General features: G+C 35.2%; 1 protein-coding gene across 1 annotated transcript in view; it reads left to right on the top strand.

Annotated features, from left to right (window-relative positions):
- The window catches only part of LOC107093330 (testis-expressed sequence 264 protein-like), a 101,128-nt gene extending 83,795 nt beyond the window's left edge, over nt 1-17,333 (top strand). Inside the window, exons 3-4 of the mRNA XM_015388327.1 lie at nt 3,653-3,827; nt 16,244-17,333. Of these exons, the coding sequence (XP_015243813.1) occupies nt 3,653-3,827; nt 16,244-16,581 (513 nt within the window). The 3' untranslated portion in view covers nt 16,582-17,333. The remainder of the gene's footprint in view (nt 1-3,652; nt 3,828-16,243) is intronic.
- Nucleotides 17,334-17,446: the final 113 nt, after the last annotated feature.

The following is a 17,446-nucleotide window of genomic DNA, read 5'->3' as shown; positions in this document are numbered from 1 at the left end:
ATAAAAATTTTGAGAACATCACATAACCAACATGGCTGCTGAAGATTTATTTTGTTAGAAATTATATAGTAAAAGGGTGTTATTACATTCTATCTGCATATAGCTCACAGCTTCTATTTAATATTAAGGCAGGTTTTGCATACATTACCAAACAACAAGGTCCTACTGGGCTAGATAGGCTTTATTAATGTGATATGCATTGGAACTGCAGTCGAACTGCAGGATGCACTGTTGTATCTCTCTCTTTATGAGACGCAACTCCCTGCTGCAATTTCAGAAATTTGCTTCCGAAGACCAAAATTAAAGTTTATTATATGTTGAAGAAACTTTGATACGTTCAAATCTAGATGAGGCCTCAATTTTTCTTCTGGTTCTCTTATAAATGATTTTTAGTTTAGTCTGTTTCATTCATCTGGTCTTATATGGTTAGTTAGCTGCACACATACTAAGGCAAGATTTGTGTATGTTTCAGCACTTCAAAACGGCTGAACATGATTATTACGGCTTTACAATGTTTCTACAGTAATGATTTTTTTCCTACTTAGCTTTTGTAGAAGGCCAAAAAACATCAGAATATCATGAATATTATGTGGCCATGAAATTAATAATTTATATTTTGATGTACAGACAAGAACAACTACTCCGAGCATCCCATGTTCTCCTACTTTAGAGTCTATATAATACAGTCACCTTGCCTTACTTTTTTTATTGAAAGAGGCTGCCTCATGTCAACCATCTTCACTTTACACTCCGTAGTCCTTTCAGTTTGTCCTGTCTTGAGCTCTACTACTCAAGCATAAAGTAGAGGGGCATGTAATTCTTTAAAGGACATATGTGGTTTCAGGATTTTTGTTAAAAGAGGAGAGTTGAGCTTCTGTATCAGATATTAACAATGATCTGTGATCGTCAGTAAGATTAATAAATAGAAAATGTACAGGTTGTGCTGCTACGAAGGTTTATAAATGTTGAAGATACAGAGGGTAAAATAAGTATTGAACACGCCACTACCATTTTTCTCAGTAAATATAGTTCTAGAGGTGCTATTGACATGACATTTTCACCAGGTTTAACAATCCATGTAATCCACACATTAAAAAAAATCTATAGATGTCCAGAAATTAAGTTATGTTTGATCATGTGGAATGGCGCAGGGAAAACGTATTGAACATGTGAAGAAAGGGAGCTGCAAAAAGGCATGGAAAGCCAAGACACTGGCCGAAATCTGTCAGTAGATAGAAAGCAGAACTGCCCCTTGTCAGTGCAAGTTCATATCAGTTGGTTCAAACCCAAATTATGGCCTAGAAAAAGGTGTCTCTAGTATCACACAAAAAACATCTCATAATGGGTAAAAGTAAAGAGCTTTCTCAAACCCTTCGCAACCTTATTGTTGCAAAATGATGGTGGTTACAGATGTATTTCTAAACTAGGCACTGTTGGGACCATAATCCGGAATGGGAAGGAACATAATTTCACCGTAAACTTACCATTAACCGGTGCTCCTTGAAAAATTTTTGAGAGAGAAGTGAAAAGAATTATCAGAAGAGTGGTCCAAGAACCAAAGACCATTTGTGGAGAGCTTCACAAAGACCTGGAATTGGCAGGTAGTGTACAATTGTTTCAAAGAAAACAAGTAATGGCCCACGAAACCTTCCAAGGTTTTAAGACTGTCTGTGTGGAAGAATGGGCCAAAATCACACCTGAGCAATGCGTGTGACTCATTTCTGCATATGGGAGGCGTCTTGAAGCTGTCATTGTTTTACAAAGTATTAAATAAATTTCAGTAAGTGAGTTTGATACTTTTTCCTGCACCATTTCACTATATTACACATAACTTAATTTCTGGACATCTATGCTTTGATTTCTTTGTATGTGTGGATTGCATGCTTCTGACATCTGTTGAAAATGTCATTTCAATACCACCTCTAGAATTATATGTAGCAAGAAAAATGTAGGTGTGGTCAATACTTATTTTACCCAGCGTATTACTTGTACAGAGATTAAACTTGTATTAGAGATTGTATTTATAAGAATAAGTTCTTATTTTGATAAAGTAATATTGCCATTAACAAATAGTAATGATAGCCAGTTAATACAGAGTCATAATATGGGTAGAAGTAGAAATGTGTGTCTGGCCATGTATTTATTGCCTTGGAATATCCTACATTGGGTATAGGTACAGGTACCTATACGGACCAATGACTGGTCCCTATAAGAAGAAATATTTTTCTTGAGATGGGGGTTAAGTTTAGGTCTAAGGTGTGAATGAAGTAATTGTTCATTCTTCATGCGTGTGTGTCTGCTGGCAGTAGACAGCTTTGTGAGACAGCTTTTTCCTGAGGCTCCTGCTCATTATCTTACCAAGTACTGATTTGATTCTGCAGACTCTGAGCCTGCAGCAGTAGTCTGATGATTCATATTGTGTTCTACACAATTTGTGCAAAGAGTAGATTAAAAACAATCAATTCACCAAGACCACCTTGACCCATAGCTAAATGAGCTATGTGGATGTGCTTAGCTTTTTTTTTTTATCAGAACTGCAGTGAATAAACACATTTGTCTCAGAAGCCCAGAAATATTTAAGAAGCCTAATTCTTAAATAAAGTAACATAACATGAACACATATCCATTTAAATGTAGTTAGACATTTAGCAGTGCAAGAAATAGAAATAAATAGTAAAAATGTTTTCCTAATGTATTCTTTTATCATAATGGAGAACATGTTAGGTTACATTTATGAGATATGAATTTCAGATTGACCTTTAAAACTGTATTTGAGAAGGTTTTGCCTGTTTATTATTCATCAGGTAAATTTCTTATCAGAGGAAGGTTAAATAAAGACTGTAAGAATTAGGAAAACATAACTCATTTAAACAAACTTTTGTTTTGCAGGTTTTTTAGGTGTTTTCCTGCCTCAACACCTGAACTGGATAAATGGTTGAATTCTAATCAATTCAGTTGTTGAATTCAACTCAATTCTGAAGCCATCCATGCAGAATTATTTTCCAAATATTTTCACTGTAGAAAACCTTAAATCATGTGACATCATCCTTAGAAACTTCCTGTGATTGGCAGTAACTTTTTACATCTTTCACATCTTATTTGGTTGATCTTTCTTTGACAATCTTTTTACTGTTTTACTTTATTAGTGTTCCCGTCCAGAAAACTCTAATCTCTTCTTGTTTTTAAACATTCCTGAACTTCTAGATGGTCAATGAATGAAATTGCAACTAGTAGTATGTTTCATTTTTACCATCTTCCTTCTCATGGAACATTTGATGGTTGGCTTATATTTCCCATACAGTTTTTGTGTTTCGATTTACACAGATCTGGTAAGGATGTCTTGATACAACAAAGAATACTGAAATAAAAAAAGGATGCTGTCTCCTTGGCTGTATTTCTGCCTCCGTTTTCAATCTTGAAGCATGCTAATGATCATTGCTCTGTCAGTCATTCCTACACCTCAAGGCTTCTTAGAAATGATACTGAATATTGTCCCTATTTAAATCAGACAGTACTACTTGTGCAAAACTTAACAAATCCCTCCTAAAAATCAGTGATATTTTTTTCCTTATGGTTTTGTTACAAAAATAGGAAAATTATGATACTTTAATAACATACATTTCATCTCTTGTTTTCATTTTTCTCTGTTTAGGAGATGAATCTATCAACTGCCTTCCCATTTCTTACGATCTACCACTCAGATGTCATCCACTACATGGTTCCATTGTCTCGTAACTGGGACTTCTTTGTGCCTGAAATGATAGAGGAGCTCACTACAACCAATAAAGACGAGGATTCAGATGAGGACAGAGGAACTGACATTACAGGTAAACTGTCAAATCTTTTCAGGATCTATCAGTCGTTGTATTGGGGAATAAAAAAACGTATAGCCTCAAGTAAAAAACTAGGCTTGTAATGTATTCTTGTATAACAGATCAGTATACAACAGATTTCTGCCTTTCTTAAGAAGCAAAAAGAGAAAATAAATGTGCCAACTTTTATTTTGTCTGACGACTCAACCTCAGTCCCTGATCACTGAAAACAGCTGACATAAGTCTATAATTGCTCGGTCATTACAGCTGTGTGTCTCAGCATCCTCTCTGCTACCATCACCTTCATGTGAAACTTTATATTATGCAATGTTGATTCTTCTAATGGACAGTTTACAAAAGAAAGAAAATAATATAGGAAAAAAGTGAAAAGAGGTGCACAGAAAGAGTCAGAGATATCACTTTACAAAAATAAAGTGACATCAGTGAGATAGCAACTGAGATGACTTACAGTAAAGTGCATTCTAAAGACAAATGCAGACGATTTGCCTTCTGTTCCATTGAATTGAAGGACGAAGGACTTGGAAGGATGTTAGGGAACAACAGAGAACAAAGAGCATGATGAAGAACATGTGGCCAGCAGGCAGGTCACCGAGATGGACAGTGGAATCTTTTTAACAGTTTAGGTTACTGGTTTTACACTAAATATAAACTCAATTTATCATATAAAGAGTTTAAAGCTTAAGGAGCTTCAATTAGGGAAGCAGCAAAGAATCCCAGCAATATCCAAAGCTCACATCATCATGGACTCCAAACACCTTGCTTGAATGGAATGGTTACAAGACGAATTTATTGTCTTCATTTAAATTATTTACGTATCAGTCTCGCAGCTTAGATATATTAAACTTACACAAACAAAACAAAGATTAGACTGAAACATATGCATTTACTGTGACAAACACACAGACTTCCCGGATGTTTTGATTTTAGCCTGAATGCTGACCTGCATTATGGAATAAGGTTATAAGAGCATCATGCTGTGGAGTTTCCTATCCTCAGCTGGGGCAGAAAAGACTGTTTTGCACTGATTGGAAGATATCTGGCATTAGATACAAAAGAAAATAATAATGAAAAAACAAAAACCGACTATATTGTTGACATCTATGAATCCTCCTGAAGGGATATTCAGTTCTCCAGCTGCTCACTGACACACACCAACACATCCTAGTCACAGCTAAGAAAGACCAGATAGTAAAAAGAAAAAGATAAGAATAAAAGAGTAAAAAACTAACAAGAAAAAAGTTGTTTGGATAAATGTTTATCGGTGAGTTTTTATAGATTTTTTTTATTGATTCCTTTTAATAATGCACTTTTAAGAATACATTCTATTGAGGTATTAGTTATTTGCACAGTTCTTGTAGCGACATAGCAAAACATTCCTGCAGCATTAACTACTTCAGAACGTGAATTTATGTTGACTTACAGAAATGTAGTGAAATCCTTTTCACACTTTTCAGAATTGTTTTCAGTAAAATAAAGAAGAAAGAAATTGGTCTATTGCTATCAAATTTACAATTGTGTAAAACCTGTTGTTGTTGTTTCTCATTCAACTGTAAAAAATACATTAAGGTTTTTCAATGCAAAAATTTGAATAAAGATAAAGGGTATGAATATTTACCTTCCTATGGAGAACCAATCCTTCCATTTTAAAAATATATAAAGATATAAATAAATTAGCTGGAAACATAATATAATATCACTGGCCAAACAATGGCTTGAAATGTTAGTGAGTGAGCCATTAAATGTAACAAACCTATAAAAAACTATATGAATTTAAAAATTGATCAATTATTTTGATATAATTATATATATATATATCTTTTATTTGAACTGTTCTACAAACCAGAATATTAAAGGTAAAATTGAAATAAATAACTAAATAAATATTTTTTTAATTTTATAATTTCATACAGCAAAAAAAGTATTTGTCATGACTTTTTTCATTCCTTGATATAAATCAACGAAATCAACTGCATTCTTTCATAACTACATGTACCTATATCTTAGACTTTTGTTTAGTTTCCCTGTTGTTTTTCCGGTGAGTCTTTACAACACATATTAGCCTCTTGGACTATTATAAACAATCAAGTGCAGTGATATTCTGCTAAGAGATATTTTACATCCTTGACTCATTTGATTTGAAGAAAAAAATATCCCTTCACGTTCACAGGTTTAATACGTCTTGTCAATATTCTTTTACAAATTTGTGTAAAACATTTTTACAAGTAAAAATCTAACACAATGCAGTATTAATGTAAGACACTATTACTATTACACTACACATGAGCTGTTTTTAAACCGCTGAGCCCATGCATGTTAATATAATCTTTGAGCCAGTGGATGTTTGTAGCCCAGGGGCTTGAATCTCTTACCCCAAAACAAGTTTGCATTTCATCTGCACAGTGCTGTTCCTAAAGTTATGCCTAAAACCTGTCCTAAATATTAGCTGGAAACTCACTACATGTTTGTAAATATCCCTCAAATGTCTGAATCAGTTTACATCTCTGCACAAAGCATTCACAATGCACAGCAGTAGTTGTTAATTCCTTAGTGCTGATTCATCAACAAAATATCCACACAAACTGCGTAAAAGCAAACGTATCTGGTTGCATTACTAATAACCCAAGTAGAAGTCATTTTAAAATTAAGTGTTAGGAGTTTTCACCACAAGCAAAACAATGAACACAACAAAAGAAGCAATCTGTTTTTAACAAAATTCCAGAGATCTTACCAGTGGATCTAAATGGGCCATTTCGTATTTTCCAATGATCAAATGCTGCTTTAGTTGTTGGGCCAACTTTTCCCTCTCGGTGCATCGACTGCCTCACTGGGTGACAAGTGTTGATCACTAACGGTATCAGTTTGTGCTATACTTAGATACCAAATAACTACTTTAAGACCAATAGTAATATTAATATCTTATATGTTAGGAATTAACCATTAGCATGCTAGGGTTGTTTCTCCCTGTAGTAGATGTCTACAGCTGCAAAGGCTACAATGCTGAAGGCACTAAGGTCCAAGAAAAAGGTGGAGGTATTTTCTTTAGTTGGAGAAAGGGAGGAGTATGGATTTCTTACAGCTGATATCCTCATCACAGTATCTATCAGTATTACCATTAAATCATTTTCTAACATTTCAAACACTTCTTGCTTATGTGAAATCTGCTTTTGTGAAATCTCAAAAAACAAAACATGAAGCTGCTCATATTACCTACTTTTTTATCTCGTCAGAGTGTTAGCCAGACACAGCTGCACCTGCATTATATACAGCCAGTGTTTTTAAAAATCAAAGCCTCTACTGTCACTCCTACAGCTTGCAAAATGGTGTTACTGGCCATGCTGTATGTTTGATCAACAGCACACATGATGTTTCTGAAGAAACTTCTGAGGGTTTTTCAGGAATATTCCTAAAGCAGTGAGTCTCTGTGTGACTGGCTGCAGCTCCCCCTTGTGTGTCGCCTGTGTTCACTTGAAGATCTCATAACAGCACACCTCTGTGTGTCTGGAAAAGGAATAAGGAAAGCAAAGAGCTTAGCTTAGCACAACATGTTTGATATTGATGCCTGTCGAAGACAGGTGCTAAGTTTATGAATCAGGAGAGCAAGGTTTGTTTTTCTTGTTCCTCAGACCAGGAACTGGAATTACAGTCAATCTAGAGTCCTGGGGATTTAAGTGAAATAATTCAGTTTTTCTGGAAAGTGAAACAAAACAAGACACTGTGTAAAGGAAGACTGAAAGAATCAAAGAGTTTGAATACGTCATTAATAGGAATGACCAGGGTTGGAGTTTGGATCCACCTTTATGGACGTGATGAAATATAGTAAAGTGAAAGCCTGCAGGTTTTTTGCTGGTTTAAAACTGAGAAAATATAATTTTATTTCTGAAAATGATTCAGTTTAGTAATTTTATAATTGGATTCAATTAATTCATAAAGCTTTCTGTTTAATACCCCAATAGGTTAATCAGATTCCAACAGAGTTTAAATTTCAAGTAAATATACAGGGTGGAGAAAATAAACTCACTACTTTGCTCTTTTCACACAGAAAGGTGCACTAAAACCACATTTCATCTCTATTTGTTATTTAATAGTATAGAATTTGTTCAACATTTTAATTGTACATCATATGAGTTGATGTTCAGTAATTCTAGAACAACGCAATGACATGGACATTTCAAAGTGCTTTACATGAATTTGATAATGGATAGAAAAAAAGAAATAAAAACAGAATATATGTCCCAAAACATTTTTTTTATTTCCAAAATGTTTTAGTTGAGCATTCTCTCTGAAGGTAGAGGAAGTTGCAAGGTGAATGCAAGACTTTATTTCCTCAAAGTTTTTCAGTTGCTGCTTAACACACTGTCTCTGCTAGAGTAGTAGTAGTTCTTATTTCATTTAAATGGAAACAAACATGTTCTATAATGACACCACACCAAAGAACAAGATTTGGATTTAATATTAGAAAGGACAGACAGGGAGCATTCTCTCTGTATAACAGGTATAAAAACCTAATTTTAAGGATTTAAGGTATTTGGCCACCATTTTATGGCTAACAATTATAACATGACTGATTAGCTTTTATTTAAAACATCATCTTTATTGAACTGATAAGCTGAGGTGGGTCATAACTAGTTACATTTTTACTTCGTCAGTAAAAATCATGTAAGCAACTTTTTGCAAGTTCTGTTTCCCACAAGAACAACTTTCAGCTTCCCTCTCACCTTTGCCGATGGATGATGCTTCTTTATTTTACACATCATTTCTGTCTGTGTTTCTATTTTTTTTTCTACCTTCCAGCAGGTCCAGCAGATTCCAAAACAGCTTCTTCCCCACCACCATCAGACAGCTGAATTTTTGGGGGAAAAACCTGAAAAAGAAAAAAACAAAACCCAAAAAACTGAAAGTTGAAAAAAAAAATCATGTCACAGTCTCTGTATTAAACTGACAATATCATTGTGTGTGGGGTTTTTTTTTCTTCCACACTGTTTAAGTTAAGTTCTCACAGCAGCAAAGCTGTGAGATCCCTTATAAAGCTTTTTATTTTATTTTTCCTCTGGTCATTATGAAGCCTGGAGGTTGTTTTGCTGCTTTTATGTTTTTACAAGCTCTTATTCACTAGTCGAGAAACAACATTTCACACATTAGCTGCATTCACACTTCTGGGCTCAAACAAGGTAACACTACTTGGGTTCTGCTTTGCAGCTAATTTTGCTATTTATTACCTTTTTATCAAGTCAGAGACTGTTTATTTCCCTTGGTATAAAATGCCCTGCCTAAATACAGACTAAACAATATAGATCTTATATCAGCTGAAAGGTTTGAAGCTCTTAAACCTTATTTTTAAGAATTTTGTATTCCTGCTTTAGATGCCAGATTTTCCTTGTGTTTCACCTGGAGACCCTCTTCAACAAGAGGTAACCTTCTCAGGTCCAGGGAGATTTGTCAGGCTGAGAGCTCCAGTGGCACAGAGTGATGCTTATGGATTCCTGGAAGGGACCACGGAGATTGTTTCAACCCTGTCTTTCACTCCTTTGTCTGTCTTTGTCCTGATGGTGGAGCAATATGGTTCAGGATTTTTCTTTTTCGTCTATAGGCTTTACAATTAAGCTGCATGAAACCAAACCACGGGCAACCAAAAAAGAAGGAGAGCCAAAATCAATCCAGCAGAAAATGGGAATACAACCAGGCTTATCATAATTACCTGAAATGGAAAACATTTTGGTTCTGTACATATTCCCATCCAGTACAATACAACAGAAAATCTCTCCTTGTCCTGTTTCTTACTTGCCATGGACTACAAAAAAAAGCTAACATTCTATGGCTGGGCAATTAATCAATAAAATCTATCAGTCCAATTTTTGGTTTTTGGAATAGAGTCTTTAGAAAATCTAGAATTTTTTTTTACTAATGCTCTTCCTGTCCTTCCATAGCTCAATGTGACATCAGTTTGTCACTTTTTGTTCTTAGATTTCTGCTGATAAACTGGCCCACTGTTTGGTAACACAAGCTTTAAACGTTTAGTTTATGTTTTCATTGTGGTAAAATCATAATTGTTTTAAGTATGTTTTACAGGTTGAATTTCATTGCCCTTTAAATTAGGTTCACTTCCACTAGTGGATTTCTGAAATCATAGCTAGTTTATGAAAGTAATATACTTCTATTGTTATTATGAATTCTAAGTGAGAAAAGAATCCTGAAAATAACTTTGTGATGAGATAAGGCCATAATGTTTTCCTCACTAACCTCACTAATAATATATTTCATTAAAATGCTTACAACTTTAAAGAACCTTCTGTAGGAGTATTTAAAATGACTGTAATGTAAGAGTTGCTTTTCAATAATTTAGGATTTAGTTGCTTTGATGTATTTTTGTGTGATAAAAGGTTGCAGGTTTTTACATGTGCAGAAACATACCATAACATGTAAAGTTTTTATTTTTCTAATTTTCTAAAGTGACTATTACAATACAGGAGTTTTCAATCAATAAGAATGTTACTAAAAACTGGAATAAATTTTAATGCTTTGGTTTATAACCTGAAGTACATTCAATATAGAGAATATACCATTTATTTTAAGTGTTTTTTGTTTTTATTTTTGACAGTTGTATAGCTAATAAAGGTCCTAAATTTTGTAACTAAGACAATATATTTAGGACAAAAAATGTAATATACAAAAATGTTATGTTATGGCTACCACCTGGCCTAAACAACAATATGGCAGAATTGATATATATTTATTTAGATTTTTGCAAGGCAGAGGCTATAACTGTAACTCTTGAACTAGAGGTAACATACCGAATGTTGTTTTAGAAATTTAAGATAAGTCTTGAGGATAAAGAAGGGAAACAATGTTGCAGCTATGTTTGCTGCACGTATGTGTGGCGCAGAAACTACACAAGCAGATACAACTTCTAAGCTTTTCTCCCCATACCTGATATACTGTCCCACCTTGGGGAGGTGTTTACAACAAGCTTACAAGACCACACATGTAAAAGTGAAAAACACATCTGTTTCCAACATTTTCAAAGCCTCTTAATGTCATCCAAGTGGCAATAATTTCTGTCTGCTTCCCATAGTGATATTAAGGGGCCAAATCATAAGATGTCTGTAGAAATTTGCATTTATGTACCCTCACCAGTAGCTGTCCACGAAGTTACATATCTCCTGCTAATGTGGTGCAAAAATTCAGGCCGTGCCACCACTACACAAAGGGGCTAAGGTGAATTGGGGTGCCTTGCTGGTGTCTCTCCACTGCATTTTATCAGGTCCAAAGTCAATACAGCCAGGACATTAGAGTGCCCTCCAAGCTTCCTAAGATGTATATGTATATGATATTAAGATGCTAATGTATTTATCCCAACCACACTTTGCTCCTGCTTATACTGAGAAAAGTATCAATATCAGATTAGACTACTGGTTACAATGGTGCTTAATTTATACTTTTTTTGTTTTCAACTTAAAGTGTAATCAGTTAAGAAGTCAGGATACTGTGTTAGAGAGCCTCAGTATGCTGGTTTTATTTCTGTGAATTTTGTTGCCTCAGACACAACTGAGCTTACAGTACTTAATGGAAGGCAGATCAATCAGTGAAGCTAAGCTCAGCCTGACAAGCCAGCTGTGGAAATCTCACTTCACCACCTGGGAAAGCCTTCTGCTATCCACTGTCCACATTATAGACTGCTTCTGAGTTCTGCTGTGTCCAGAAGGAAAACCTAAACACTTCCAGAAAAAAAAAAAAAACAGCATGTTTACATGATCCGGGATCAATGCAGTGGCTGTTTTGCTGCTTGATGATGGTTCCTTTAGGTTTTAAAGCTGAACTATGGGGTTTATTTAACAAGTTTTCAGTCAGTCGTTAATATTGCAAAAAAAAAAAATAAATAATAATAATTTCTCAACTGTAGTAATTTTATTGAAAAAAATACAGGTTAAATGTGAAATTGCAATTAGTACAAAACAGCCTAGCATATATCTGCAATGCAGCAATAACAAAATCAATCAGTTCAACATTGCCCAGCAGCTGTAGGTAATAAATGTGGTCGTGTTAAAATCATGGCTTTATCAACTAAGATGAGAAACATAAGTTTTTGTTTTTTGCAGCTTCCCACCAATTGAATCCAGATTGGATGAAATGTCTTATTCAGCATCTACACTATTGATTGAGAGGCAGCCGTTTTAATGCTTTCTGTAAATCTTTTAAAAAAGATCATCCGTTCAAGCCTAGGTTAGGTGATGAAGGATTTAGCTTAAGCTCTTTACATTAGTTAAAAATAAGATTTAAAATGCAGCATGATGTTCAAGCCGCTGCTGTCGTTCAGATGATTCTACAAGACCTTCTAGGTTTTTGAAAGCTCACATTGATGTCACATAGACAGAGTTTAGTCTGTCTCATGTAAGCTGCGTGGGCTCTCATAATTGAACCAATAAATATGGCACCCAACAACACGTTGCTTTAAATGACATTTTATGGTTTGAGTTATTAAACTCGCTGAAAACAGTTTATAGAAGTGTTCTTTAAAGACAACTCATATTTTTGACAGAGATTCAGTCCCTGAGATTGTTCTTGTGATTTTTTTATTTTGATGCATCTGTAATGAGTCTCTCATTCAGTTTGAAATTTACACTAAATGCCTCTACAGACTGGATGCCAACTGCAGGGTTGCACAACCTACCCTGAATTGAAAGCCAGTATGAGCAAACCTATGACAAACGCAGGATAGTTTTAACTGATACATGGTGAAGCACAATGTTACATGAGGCATTTGATCAGCAAACCTTAAGGCAAACGATACAGGAAACATTATTTCTACATCCAATCAGGAAAGTTATTTCAAGGCAGCAACAGAAATCAACATTAAATCCCACGCTTTCCACAGAGGAAGAATAATTAGGGGCACAATCAAGCTGGCAAAGAGTGAAGTTGTGTCTGAGGCCTTTGGCACATAGAAAAACAGGTGAGTGGAAGCCGTAAGTTAACGAGAAGGTGAAAATCTGAAGCAAGTTTTTATTACTAATATTCAGGTTCTGTATTTGTAGGACATACCTGCATATTGCTGTAAGATGTAGATATTGCCTCATGCTGTCATCATAAATAAATCAACTTTAAAAAATGTAAGTGTGACAAAAAAAAACAGTGGTGCAGATGAACAACCAGTAACTGGATGTTTTTTTTTGTCATGTTCAGCTACTGATATGTCCATCTTTTGCATTTTTCAAGACTTTTTGTTCCACCCTCTAAGTACTTTGGGTAAAGTGTGTCTGAATGACATGTTTCTCTCTGACGACCTTCAAAGTGCAAAATTAATGTGAGCCTTCACTCTGATGATGATGATGATGATGATACAGATTCTTGATTTAAAGAATTTTAAACCATGGAAAATATATGACAGAAAATGTTTTTAAAACCATGACAATTTAGAATTTTGGCATAATTTGCTCATGGTAACCAACCCCTATCTTAAAAAAAAAAAAAAAAAAAAAACATTTACAGCCATGTTTCAAGATATAACCCTTCATACACATTAGCAGATGCAAACAAATGCTGCTTAACACAGAAAACCCCTCTATGAGAATCACTAACAGCCCCTTCTCCCCCTTGCTGTTCATAAACAACATGTCCCATCTAATTTAGGAACTCTTAATTTCTGTTTATCCATTTCATCTTGTACTTATTTCAACATCCACTCAAACTCTGATTCTCCAAACTCTCACCATGTCTCAGCTGTTTCAGTGCCTAATTGCCTCCTTAAAATCTCCTCTTCTCTGTTTCAGCAGTTTGAAGAACAGGACCTTGATTCACTGCTAATAATCCCATCGGGCCCAATTTAGCAACTAATTTAAGCAAATGTTTTCCAAAAGACTTCCGCAGCCTTCTACCACTGTACTACTTCTAGGTTGTGCACGCTGTTTTTAAAGGTACTGAAGTTGTCCAATTTGCCGAGCTGGTGTCCTAAAGAAATTAGCCTCAAAAGACCAATTAAAATACCTAAAAATCCTTAGATTTTAAAGTGACTTATATTCTACAATGAGTCTCAATGGAACTAGTAAGCCACATCACAATATAACACATCCACATACTGTTAAAACCAAAATAACCAACAAAAATCATATTCCCACTATACTGCTTGTTCTTAGACCTCCTCCTACAGGATTTGTTTGAACTTGCAACCTAATCAGCAGATATTAAAAATAACCTAAATAAAGTTAACATGTGCTCTGCAGGAAGGATCACATCTGCTGAACGTGATAATTGGATTGGTGGAGATTAAGACAAAAAAAAAAAAAAAATGCTGACCTTAAGAAGCATCTTTGAGACTCCGTCTTTATTGTATTTCTGACTCTATGATGCATTTCAATGATATTCAGTGCAAACCTTTGCCTGATGGTTATTAAAGTGTAAAAGCAGGTGAAGGATGAGCCTGGTGTCCGACAGGAGAGCAAAGTCGAGTTAGGATTTACCCGTCAAACGCATTCAATGTCAAGTCACAGAACAGCATGGTTGACATCACAATATATTGATGCATCTAAGTACAATTGAAAAGACAGGATGATAAGGAACACTTATATTTATCTTAGCTTAAACAGCTGCTAATGAATGTGACGGAAACATGTTTTTTGTTTTGCTTTTCTTTACTCCCCTTTCTTCCACTCCTCTCTCTCTACTCTGAGACCATTGGAGGTGTGATCACTCTGAGATATTTGTTGTGTAGGTGGCAGTTATGATGTGCTCCTTACATTTTCCGGAGTTGACACCTACTCTACTTTCATTTGCAATTTTAGAAAGACTTCCTGTTTGCTCTCTTATTTGTCAGTTTAACTCTGCTTGCATCTCTCCAGGCCATGAATTTGTTGGACACCGTTTATTTTGAACTTCCAGTTCATTTTCTATTCTGTCAACTCTTTTGCAGTTTTCCAGCTGTGCATTTCTACAATAACAATCTGGACTAATCACTTAGATGAAAAGGGACCTTTCGTTAAGGGTTATGAATAATGATGGGCTCGCTGTGATGTTTAGATCAAAGGCCAGAAAAATTTAGGTTGAGATGGAAAGCATTAGTAAACTGATCATGCTGGAGAGGAAATTTCGATCTATTAAGCAAATGGCTGCTCTCTGTGGTTACAGATAAGCAGTGTTCTGTAGACAAGCATAGCTGCAGTCACCCGTAGAAAATGAAACGTGCAATAATGATTGAGGTGAAAAAAATCTCATTAATGAGTCCTCTGGGACTTTTTAAAGAACATCTTTTTGACTAAGTGTGCTCATCTGTTTTCTCTGTACTTAACTTATTAAATGCATTCTTCTACTAAAGTGTCTTGCAAAAAATGTTAATACCCCTTAAATGGCTTCATAATGTCTTATATTACAGTTTTAAGTGTGGCATGCTTTTTTTCCTAGGTTCTTGTTTCTGTCCATATTCTTGTAGTCTTCGACCAGTTTTGCACACATAAGGACTTAAATATTTGTGATCTCTTTGTTACATAACTCCTCAAGCTTATTCATATGTTACCTGGAGTATCTGTCTGTGAACATCAAGTTTCAGGGCATTAATATATATTGTTTCAAACCACTTCTGTTACATCTTTGGCTTTTAATTTTAAATTGTCCTGCTGGTATGTGAACCCCCCCCCCCCCCCCAGTCTAGAGTCCTTTCCATTTATTTTTCCTTCTAGATTTTAAGGGTCAGTCATGTTAGGTTTACAGTTGTTTTATTCTCTCTGGCAGAATTCAATCTCAGCTCCCGAGAAAGGGTTAGGGTTAATATATATATATATATTTTTTTTTTTTCTTATTTATAAGAGTTGCAGTTTAATGGGCAACAAATACAGATGCACTCCACACTTCTCAGATCAATGTTTATGAATATTCTGTAAACCTTGTGTTATTGTCCTTCTTCTCTGCAGTTAAGCTCAGCTTTATGTTTACCCATCATATAAATCATAGCATATAATCCCAAACAATGAATTGAAGTTTTTATCAATAACATGATGAAACATAAAAGCTATTCTTCAGCTCCCTCTAAATGGTTTTAATTTTTCAAAAACCAATATCTATACCTATTTTATTCTTGCTTTAATACAGATGCTATTGTATGCATTCATTTAATTTTTTTAAGAGAATTGCCTTTCCAGGCATGTTTGGTCAGAAATAAATCATGCGTTCAGAATTTCATGGCAATTAGACACCCATGGTCCTATTCTAATAAATACTGACATTTTATCTTTGTCCAAAGGTCAATGACTAATTTATCACATCTACTTGATAAATTGGAAAAAATTTCCTGGTTCAAGAAAACTGAAATTAGCTTGCATCGCCTCTTCTCGTGTCAGTTTTTAATTAGATCTTTATTTCACTTTCTAACATTGATCAAATTTAATTCCTCTCTCTTTATTTATTTATTTATTTTTTTGTTGTCGCAGGTGCAGATTCCCACAGTGATGTAAGCTCAGTAAGCGGTGGTGCATCATGGGACAGCAGAGAGACATCCTTGGCAGCATCCATGGCCGCATCTCTGGCCTCCTCTCTGCCCCTGAGAGACATAATGGACCCAAATGAAGATGGTAGGCCAATGGAGCACAGTGACAGAGGTTCAAATGACTCTGTGGACAGTGGCTCCTCCTTTGAAGAACTTGACATGGACCAGGAAGAACTGGATGGGGGACAAGAGACAGAAGACGGAAAGGAGAAAGAAGAAGCAGCTGGAGAAGAGGAGAAGAAGAAAGTTCTTGGAGGAGGAGATGAGCAGGAAGGATGCTGAAATAATAAGGGACATAGCCATGTGACTGGCATGCTAGAGTTTCCCAGCTGTGCCGTTGTTGGTTATATTTTAAATAAAGTCGTTGGTGGATATAAAGCTCTTCATGGTCTGACTAACACCTAATTTTTCTGCATCTTCTAATAAAGCCTGCACTTTTTCTTTTGCATAATCTCAGATTTTAGAAGTAAGCCTGATTGCATGTTTAAATGCTACTAAGACCGAGTTTAAAACCTCTTGATCTGCAGCAGCATGTGTTTTGATTTCAGAGAAGATGAGCATATTGGTTTTTGACTCCTGGCTTAAGATCCAGGTTCTAAAGACATTTCTGAAAGACTTTTGGAAGATTTAAACCAAGAATGGTTGATTTGAGGTGTATATCAGGTGCACCTGCTGCTGTAGGGGTTAGACGTGATACAGTCTTTTTCAATTCTAATGAAAGAAGTTTTAAAATCTGAGACAATTAATCTGCTTATTTTAATCTATTGGGTTTATATCTTGAAATTTAACCAAGTTAGCAAATTCCTTTGTGAGTGTAAAGGAAACCTTTTTTTTCAGTCTGTTTAGATAATTGTTTTTAAATACAAATTGTCTTTCTATACTTGGATTATTAACCTACGAAGTATATTTTCTCCTTGCTGTCGCCAAAATTCACCTGCTATCAGAAACTAGTTGTTACCTCTTTGTAAATGGATATTGTACTGGAATTGTAGAGATGTATTGCCATGTTAGCACCCCATGTTGAATAAAATCTTCAAATGGAAAGTTTACCTCGAGATAATAATTAAATTCTCTCACTCTCCCCCCCCCCCCCTCTCTCACACACACACACACACACACACACACACACACACACACACACACACAC

The sequence above is a fragment of the Cyprinodon variegatus genome, unplaced genomic scaffold, assembly GCF_000732505.1.
Source record: "Cyprinodon variegatus isolate N-32 unplaced genomic scaffold, C_variegatus-1.0 Scaffold420, whole genome shotgun sequence".
In the NCBI taxonomy this organism is placed as follows: Eukaryota; Metazoa; Chordata; class Actinopteri; order Cyprinodontiformes; family Cyprinodontidae; genus Cyprinodon; species Cyprinodon variegatus.
The sequence above is the reverse complement of the archived record's forward strand: the minus strand, read 5'-3'. Positions and strand labels throughout refer to the sequence as shown.